The 8,588-nt window shown below is 59.0% G+C and overlaps 1 protein-coding gene across 7 annotated transcripts in view; it reads left to right on the plus strand.

Moving 5' to 3' along the window:
- Positions 1-6,583, plus strand: part of RBM10 (RNA binding motif protein 10) — a 30,139-nt gene extending 23,556 nt beyond the window's left edge. For 4 of the 7 annotated variants that reach the window (XM_047843585.1, XM_047843590.1, XM_047843588.1 and 1 more), the window contains 17 exons: positions 687-747; positions 890-1,066; positions 1,450-1,610; positions 1,803-1,900; positions 1,987-2,074; positions 2,692-2,878; positions 2,991-3,130; positions 3,231-3,348; positions 3,443-3,534; positions 3,619-3,783; positions 4,750-4,899; positions 5,003-5,068; positions 5,153-5,341; positions 5,454-5,528; positions 5,841-5,947; positions 6,022-6,151; positions 6,244-6,583. In XM_047843585.1, the coding sequence (XP_047699541.1) occupies positions 687-747; positions 890-1,066; positions 1,450-1,610; positions 1,803-1,900; positions 1,987-2,074; positions 2,692-2,878; positions 2,991-3,130; positions 3,231-3,348; positions 3,443-3,534; positions 3,619-3,783; positions 4,750-4,899; positions 5,003-5,068; positions 5,153-5,341; positions 5,454-5,528; positions 5,841-5,947; positions 6,022-6,151; positions 6,244-6,369 (2,130 nt within the window). In that variant the 3' untranslated portion in view covers positions 6,370-6,583. The remainder of the gene's footprint in view (positions 1-686; positions 748-889; positions 1,067-1,449; positions 1,611-1,802; positions 1,901-1,986; positions 2,075-2,691; positions 2,879-2,990; positions 3,131-3,230; positions 3,349-3,442; positions 3,535-3,618; positions 3,784-4,749; positions 4,900-5,002; positions 5,069-5,152; positions 5,342-5,453; positions 5,529-5,840; positions 5,948-6,021; positions 6,152-6,243) is intronic. The other 3 variants (XM_047843586.1, XM_047843591.1, XM_047843587.1) reach the window with 2 other exon arrangements.
- Positions 6,584-8,588: the final 2,005 nt, after the last annotated feature.

Consider the following 8,588-nt stretch of genomic DNA (forward strand, 5'->3'; position numbering starts at 1 on the left):
TTCTGGGCCTCCCAGATCAAACATCCTGCCAACTGTCCCCAGCTAAGTGAGCCATACCCCTCTTGGCCTCTTCCCCTCCGTGGGTCCCCACAGACTAACCTGCCTCCCTGTGCTACATCTGCCCCCTGCTGTGAGGCCTCGAGGATGACAGAGGCCATGCCCTGGCATACAGGGCAGAGCCTGGCGTGGGACCAGTGCGCACTACGTGACCACGGAACAGAGAGAGATTTGGTAGAAGTTGGGGGTTTCTGGAGGCTGGGATGGCCAAGGCTGGTTTCTCAAGAGAATCAACCCAATTCTTGAGATAAACGAGGGATGGGAGTCTGACGAAAGTGGCCACTGGCTTTTAGGGGTGAAGACACTGAAGGTCTGTAACAGGAAAGCAAGTTTTAGGAAGAGGAACCTGCTAAAGGGACGAGGAGGGGGTGGCACTTGTAACGGGTGGGGGAATTGATTCCCGAGCTGAGGGGGGATGGCCCTGAGGACAGACTTGAGACTGTGTGAAGGGAAGATCCACAGACTGAGAATGACAGCTGGAGCCCCCTTCCACCCCTGAGCCTGGGACCTTCCTTCCTGGAGCATCGTGGGGTTCCCTGAGGTGGGGGGAGGGGTGGTCTCTGGATCCAAGTTTGGAGGGTACAGTGGAGAGCCCCACCTGCTCTGACGGCCTGGCCTGTGCCTCACAGTGTGGCGTCCAGAACTTCAAACGCCGTGAGAAGTGCTTCAAATGTGGTGTGCCCAAGTCAGGTGAGGCCCTCCTACCTCCCCACCTCCCTGGGACTTTGGTGGGAGAGGGGAGGAGGGGGAGGGGCCGGTGTCCTGGGAGGAGGGTGGCCAGCCTTGGAGCCTCCTTCTTCGTCACCAGCCTGTCCTGTGCCATCCCTGACAGAGGCGGAGCAGAAGCTGCCCCTGGGCGCAAGGCTGGATCAGCAGACGCTGCCTCTGGGTGGACGGGAGCTAAGCCAGGGCCTGCTCCCCCTGCCTCAGCCCTACCAGGCCCAGGGAGTGCTGGCCTCCCAAGCCCTGTCACAGGGCTCGGAGCCAAGCTCAGAGAACGCCAATGACAGTGAGTCAGTTGTTCCTTCCTTTCTCCCTGCCCTAGGGTGTCTGTCTGGGCTAGACTCTCCAAGCGCAGAGAGATGGCAGTGATCAGGACTTAGCCCTCCCAGGGTCTCTCTGCTTGGTGGGGGGACATACATGTGATGTAGGGAGAGCAGGAGAGGAGCGTTGCCCGACTCGACTTTGGGGGTGTGTTGAGAAGGTTCTCAGCAGGTGAGTGACTGAGCTGAGACTTAGACTGACAAGCAGAGTTTATCCAGGAGGAAGAGGTGAGAGGAAGCAGCAGGTGCAAACACATGGAAGCCAGAGAAGGACAGTGGGGAGCCACCAGAGGGTAGGGCTGGAGCAGGGTGTCAGGGGTGCCCCCTAATGCTGGGCCCCTTCCCACAGCCATCATTTTGCGCAACCTGAACCCACACAGCACCATGGACTCCATCCTGGGGGCCCTGGCACCCTATGCGGTGCTGTCCTCCTCCAACGTACGCGTCATCAAGGACAAGCAGACCCAACTGAATCGCGGCTTCGCCTTCATCCAGCTCTCCACCATCGTGGTGAGGGCGGCACAGGGGGGGGCCGGGCGGCCAGGGTCCCGGCCCCCGGGGCGGGGAGGAGGGACCCCGAGCCCAGGCCCCCCCCCCCCCCCCCCCCCCCGCCGCGGCTCCAAGCCTGGAAATGGGGCAGTGGAGCCGGGGACCTCCCCGGGCCTGACCCTTCTGCCTCCGCCTACCCCCTCCTCCCCCCAGGAAGCAGCCCAGCTACTGCAGATCCTACAGGCCCTGCACCCACCACTCACCATCGACGGCAAGACCATCAACGTTGAGTTCGCCAAGGGTTCTAAGAGGTCAGGGTTCCACCTGTGTCCTTTCCTAGCTGGCCCCCTGGGCTGGGGCCTCGCGTCTCACTCCCAGTCTCTGACATCCTCTCCAGGGACATGGCCTCCAATGAAGGCAGCCGCATCAATGCTGCCTCTGTGGCCAGCACTGCCATTGCTGCGGCCCAGTGGGCCATCTCACAGGTACTCAGAGACTCCCCTCTGCCCCAGCATCCCCCTACCGGGGCCACCTCGACCCTTCCGTGCCCTCTCTGCACAGCCTGGAGGGCTGGCTTGCTGTTTTGGCTTTCCGTGGACCCCAGACCCTGTCACAGTGGCTGCCGTGGGCTTTGGGCGCCTCGCTGCAGCTCCCTCCCCAGTCACCTCCTCCCAGGCTTTCAACTTCAACACCATCACAGCTGCTTTTCGCTTCTGTTTGGTGGTTATTTTATCGTCCTGAATTGTTTCAACTTCTTTAATGAAACGGAGTTTATAAGTGGCTGAAAGAAAATTGGGAGAGGAGAGTAAAGAAGGGGAGGACGGTGTCTTCCTTGATCTGATACCCAGCACACGAACCACGCCACACACGTACCAGTGTCAGCCGTGGGAGCACTTTGGCACAAGTCTTCATTCCTTTCTTGTTTTTGCCGCTGTCCTGCCCTGCTGTGGCCGGGTGGCCCTCACACTTCACTTGTCTGAGGCCTGCATGCTTTCTGTCGGCAGACCGGCACAAGCCTCACCTGTGGGCAGATGCTTCTTAGCAGGTTCCCCTCCCCCTGCGCCCCTTCCTCTGCTAATGAGCCCCTCCCACTGCCCCTCAGGCCTCCCAGGGTGGGGAGGGTGCCTGGGCCACCCCCGAGGAGCCACCGGTCGACTACAGCTACTACCAACAGGATGAGGGCTATGGCGGCAGCCAGGGCACAGAGTCCTCCCTCTATGCCCATGGCTACCTCAAGGGCACCAAGGGCCCCGGCATCACTGGAACCAAAGGGGACCCAGCTGGAGCAGGTGAGCCCCAGCATCTCTCCCTGAGCCCGTGGTGGGGGTCAATGGGCATGGGGTCCTGGGCCCCACCACTAACAGGTATTCTCCCCCCCTCCCTCCCTGGCCCTCTTTACAGGTCCTGAGGCCTCCCTGGAGCCTGGGACAGACTCTGTGTCACTGCAGGCTTTCTCCCGTGCCCAGCCTGGTGCCGCACCTGGCATCTACCAGCAATCAGCCGAGGCGAGCGGCAGCCAGGGCGCCGCTGCCAACAGCCAGGTGAGAGAGCCCAGGGGGTGCTGGGGGACAGGCAGGGTTCCTGGGGGGGCGGGCACTGGCAGACACTGAGCCCTGTTCCCCTGTCTGGCCCCGTGACCAGTCATACACCATCATGTCACCCGCTGTGCTCAAATCTGAGCTCCAGAGCCCTACCCATCCCAGCTCTGCCCTGCCACCAGCCACCAGCCCCACTGCCCAGGAGTCCTACAACCAGTACCGTGAGTAGCCACGGCCCGTGGGTGGGAGGGCGGGGGGAGTTCCTTAGCAAAGCACAGAAGAGCGTGACGCCCCTTCTCCCCTCCCCTCCCCCAGCTGTTCCGGACGTGTCTACTTACCAGTACGACGAGACCTCTGGCTACTACTATGACCCCCAGACTGGCCTCTACTATGACCCCAACTCCCAGGTGATAGGGTGGCCCAGGGAGTGGGTGGGGTCTGTAGTTCTCCTTAAGGTCTTCCCTCATGCCTTTGCATTGCCCCTCCCCCAGTATTATTACAACGCTCAGAGCCAGCAGTACCTGTACTGGGACGGGGAGAGACGGACCTACGTCCCTGCGCTGGAACAGTCAGCCGACGGGCATAAGGAGACGGGGGCCCCCTCGAAAGAGGGTAAAGAAAAGAAGGAGAAGCACAAGACCAAGACAGCCCAACAGGTGAACACTGGGGGTTCAGCAGTCACTGGCTGGCTGTGTGGTGTCTTCCAATGAAGAACGTGTTTCTATCCTCTTTAACCTTCCACTACCAAGGGCAGAGGGCAGATGTGTGCGTGGTGGCAGTGATTGTGCTTAAGAGAGACCAGGCTCCTGGCCCAGTTCTGCTCTTTGATGCGTGACTGACCTCAAGCTGGGGCAGTCTCCTCAGTATGTGGTAGGGCCACCCACCTCCCTGCGTGGCCAGTGCCATCCATCCAAGCGAGCCCAGTCAGCCTTCCTGTCCCTCAGTGGGAACCCTCAGGTTGCCTGCATGCCTGAAGCCAGGCTAACCCTGCCTGTGGAAACGAACGGGCAGGCAGACCTCCTTTGGGCCCAGAACCCCACTCGTGAGTATGTGTCGGATTGTCCGTCCCAGAGAACTTCTCATGGGCCCCTCAGGGTGCGGGTGGGAAAGCGGCAACAGCAGCGTTTGGTGGGAGTGGGCAATTGGAGGGAACGTCAGCGTCTGCCTGGGGAAGAAGAGTGTGACAGTCTGGGTGTAGCGCTCAGTGCCGAACCAAGTGCTGAGTAAGAACTAAGTGTTCCCTTGAGTACCTGGTAAATGCTAAAAGTCATGTTGTGTTGTGCCTGGGGTGGGGGGAGCAGAATGTGGAGTGTGGCAGAGTATCACGGGTGTGTGTTAAAATCCTACCCAGAGAAGGCCATTTTGTGCAGTGTGGAATGGTAAGACGATATGAAAGCCCACAGAGAGCGGAATCGTGTGAGTGCCTGTCAGGAGAATGGGGGACACGCCCCAAGAGGGCTTGATGGGGGCCACCGGTGATAGAATGACGACAAGGGGGGACCGTCACGGCCGTCTCCTCACCTCTTACTTGAGGCTGCGGGGTGGGAAGGGGCAGTGGACGGAGTTGGCGGTTACAGCAGTCGGAGGGGCCCCGAGAGCCTCACCCCCACCCTTCCCCCTAGATTGCCAAGGACATGGAACGCTGGGCCCGCAGCCTCAACAAGCAAAAAGAAAACTTCAAAAACAGCTTCCAGCCCATCAGCTCCCTGCGAGACGATGAAAGGCGGGAATCAGCTACCGCAGATGCTGGCTATGCCATCCTCGAGAAGAAGGTGTGTTGTGGCCACCCCTCCACTACCCACTCCCCGCCCCAAGTCTTGTCATTTCAACAGTCACTCTGTGGAGTCCCTGAATCTGTGTGTCCGTCTTCCCCAGGGAGCACTAGCTGAAAGACAGCACACCAGCATGGACCTCCCGAAACTGGCCAGCGATGACCGCCCAGTGAGTGGTCGGAGCAGGAAGAGCGGTGGGGGTGGGGCGATCTGGCCAGGCCTGACCTCCCACCCCTACGCTCATGTTCTCCAGAGCCCACCTCGGGGCCTCGTGGCAGCCTACAGCGGGGAGAGTGACAGCGAGGAGGAGCAGGAGCGCGGGGGTCCGGAACGGGAGGAGAAGCTCACTGACTGGCAGAAGCTGGCCTGTCTGCTCTGCCGGCGCCAGTTCCCCAGCAAGGAGGCGCTCATCCGCCACCAGCAGCTCTCTGGGCTACACAAGGTGGCTGAGGGAGGATTGGCAGGGAACCTCGGCTCTGCTTGGCCCGGCCCTGCCCGGCCCTGCCCGGCCCTGCCCGGCCACTTCACACCTCCTCCTGCCTGTCCCCTTGCAGCAAAACCTTGAGATTCACCGACGAGCGCACCTGTCAGAAAATGAGCTGGAAGCACTGGAGAAGAACGACATGGAGGTGAGGTGTGACCCACTCCTGGGCTCCATCCCCTCTGTCCCTTGCCAAGTGCCTGTCCCCTCAGGCAGCTGGCGCTCAAGTCCCTGAGCTGGATATTGCCTGGCTGCCATCAGCCATCTCACCTCCTGTCCCTGCGAGGCTTCTTCCCGACTCCCCCCGTGCTGGCTGCTCGTACCCACGATGTCCTGCCCACGGGACCTCAGACCTGTTAGCCAGATCCAGCTCCCATGGGGCCCCTAATGTTTCCTGCGAGTAGCCACCGGTTCCCCCGTCCTCACACACATGCACACGCACACGCACACACGTTTTCAGCAAATGAAGTACCGGGACCGTGCAGCTGAACGCAGAGAGAAATATGGCATCCCTGAGCCACCGGAGCCTAAGCGGAGGAAGTACGGCGGCATGTCTGCAGCTTCTGTGTAAGTGCCCAGAGCCGAAGTGCGGACCCGGGGCCGGCAGGCTGGTCACTCACACTGTACCACTGGCCCCGCAGGGACTTTGAGCAGCCCACACGGGATGGGCTGGGCAGTGACAACATTGGCAGTCGTATGCTCCAGGCCATGGGCTGGAAAGAAGGTAGTGGCCTGGGCCGGAAGAAGCAGGGCATCGTGACGCCCATTGAGGTGAGTCTTCTGTGATCCCATCCCCGTCTTCCAGCATTCTCTGCTGCACCCCCATCCCACTGCTCACCTGACGGCCTACCTCCCTCACATAGGCCCAGACACGGGTGCGGGGTTCCGGCTTGGGGGCCCGAGGCAGCTCCTACGGGGTCACCTCAACTGAGTCCTACAAGGAGACACTGCACAAGACAATGGTGACCCGCTTCAACGAGGCCCAGTGAGCAGCTGTGAGAGCTGCTTCTACATATGTCGGGTGTCCGGCCCAGGGCAGGGGAGGGTGAAGTGGTGGGTGGTCTGAGTGGGGCCCTGCACCTGTCTGCTAGCCTACTCCCCAGCCAGAGAGGCCCTGACCAAGTCAGACTTTAAATTGGTGACTTTTGTTGGAAAGCTGGGCTGGGATCATGCTCTTCTTTTTGTAATAAAAGCTGAAAAGTCCGTAGCTTGCACGTCTCTTTCTCATGCGCCAGCACGGTTTGTGACCCACACAGACACAGGGACATAAACGCAGATGGACGAGGGGCCTCCTCGGGCTGAGGTGGGTGGCATTGCTGGCACTCGCAGTGTCTGGTGTGTGGGGACTGAACATGAAGTTCTGGCCTGTGCCCCAACCCACAGGATCCTGGTCACAGCCCCCCTCACCGTCGTCAAGTCTAGCAAGTCTCGATATACCAGGAAACCCACTAGCACTGGGAACCCTGCACCTGCTGTGCAATCTCAGGGCTAAACCTAAACTGCATTTGACTGTCCAAGGGCATCTCCCAGTTGGACGACAGTGGGCACTCTGGCACCAGTTGCCGCTGCGCCCTCAGTGAACGGATGGCCCCAGAGGGGTGGAGATAGAGAAGCTCAGCCTGCCAGTCCCTGGTCCCACAGCTGCCCCATCAGGACTGCTTGGGTTCACGCTCATTCCTGTGCTCTCCATGGCTGTTAGCATAGCACCCGCCCCTCTGGTCACCAGGGACCGATCTGCACTCTGTGATTCCCAAGTACGCGTGCGTGCGTACTCTCAGCACTGGTCTGGGTGCGGTGGAAAATGAGGCTGGGGCTGCCCTCTCCCGGCCTTGGAGGGCTGCGCCAGAAACTGGGCCAGGAACGGCCCCTCCCCCAAATACTTGTCTGTGAAACCAGAAGGTGGAAGGGGAGGTGGTAAGGGGAGAGCGGTCGGCACAAAGCCCCTCCCCCCACTTACTGGCCTGCGTAGTGACATCTCCCTGCACCAGCTGTAGGAGGCGAGGTGAGAAAGAAGGGGCCCCCTAGAGGTGATAATGCTGCTGATTTGGGGTGGGGGTATTGCCCAGGGACTGAGGGAAGAGGGTGTGGGGGAGGGGAGAGGGACAGGAAATAGGAATAGAAAGAGGCCACCTGTCTCAGGATGGGTGGCTTTTAGTCTGGAGGCACCTACATGTTCCCTTCCCTCTTCCCACCCCCCAGGGCTCTGGAATCCCACAACAAGGAAGCCTTGTACATGGTTGGCAGTAGTAAATGGTACAGTCACTCTGGAAAACTGTTGGGCTGTTTCATATAAAGGTAAACATAACACCCTATGACCCAGCAATTTCATTCTTAGTTACCCCAAATAATGCAAACGTGTCAATAAAAAGACTTGTTATATGTACATGGAGAGCAGCTGTGTTCACCGCAGCCAAAAACTGGGAACCCAAACATCCAACAAGAGGAGAATGGATAAATTAGGGTCTGTTCAATGGACTACAACTCAGGAGTAAAAGGAACAAAGTACTGTTACAAATATCAACATGAATGAATCTCACAAACGAATGAAGAAAGACACACAAAAAAGACACTATATACGATTCTGTTCATGTGAGGTTCTCATTCAAAACACATATTGGTGGGGTGCCTGGCTGGCTCAGTCGGTAGAGCATGCAACTCTGATCTGAAGGTTGTAAGTTCGAACCCCATGTTGGGTGTGGAGATTACTTTAAAATCTTTAGGGGCGCCTGGGTGGCTCGGTGGGTTGAGCATCTGACTTCAGCTCAGGTCATGATCTCACAGCTCGTGAGTTTGAGCCCCGCATTGGTCTCTGTGCTGACAGCTCAGAGCCTGGAGCCTGCTTCAGATTCTGTGTCTCCCTCTCTCTCTCTCTGCTCCTAACCCACCCGCATTCTGTCTCTGTCTCTCCCAAAAATAAACAAACATTAAAAAAAAATTTTTTTTTAAATCTTTAAGGGGTGCCTGGGGGGCTTGGTTAAGTGTCCGACTTCAGCTCAGGTCACAATGTCACGGTTCATGAGTTCGAGCCCCGCACCGGGCTCACTGCTGTCAGTGAGGAGCCCACTTCAGATCCTCCGTCCTGCCCTCTCCCCTGCTTACGTGCACACGCTCTCTCTCCCTCTCTCTCAAAAATAAAAAAATCAACATTATGGGGCACCTGGGTGGCTCAGTCAGGTGAGCATCCGACCTCAGCTCAAGTCATGATCTC

The sequence above is a fragment of the Prionailurus viverrinus genome, chromosome X (assembly GCF_022837055.1).
Source record: "Prionailurus viverrinus isolate Anna chromosome X, UM_Priviv_1.0, whole genome shotgun sequence".
Lineage (NCBI taxonomy): Eukaryota > Metazoa > Chordata > Mammalia > Carnivora > Felidae > Prionailurus > Prionailurus viverrinus.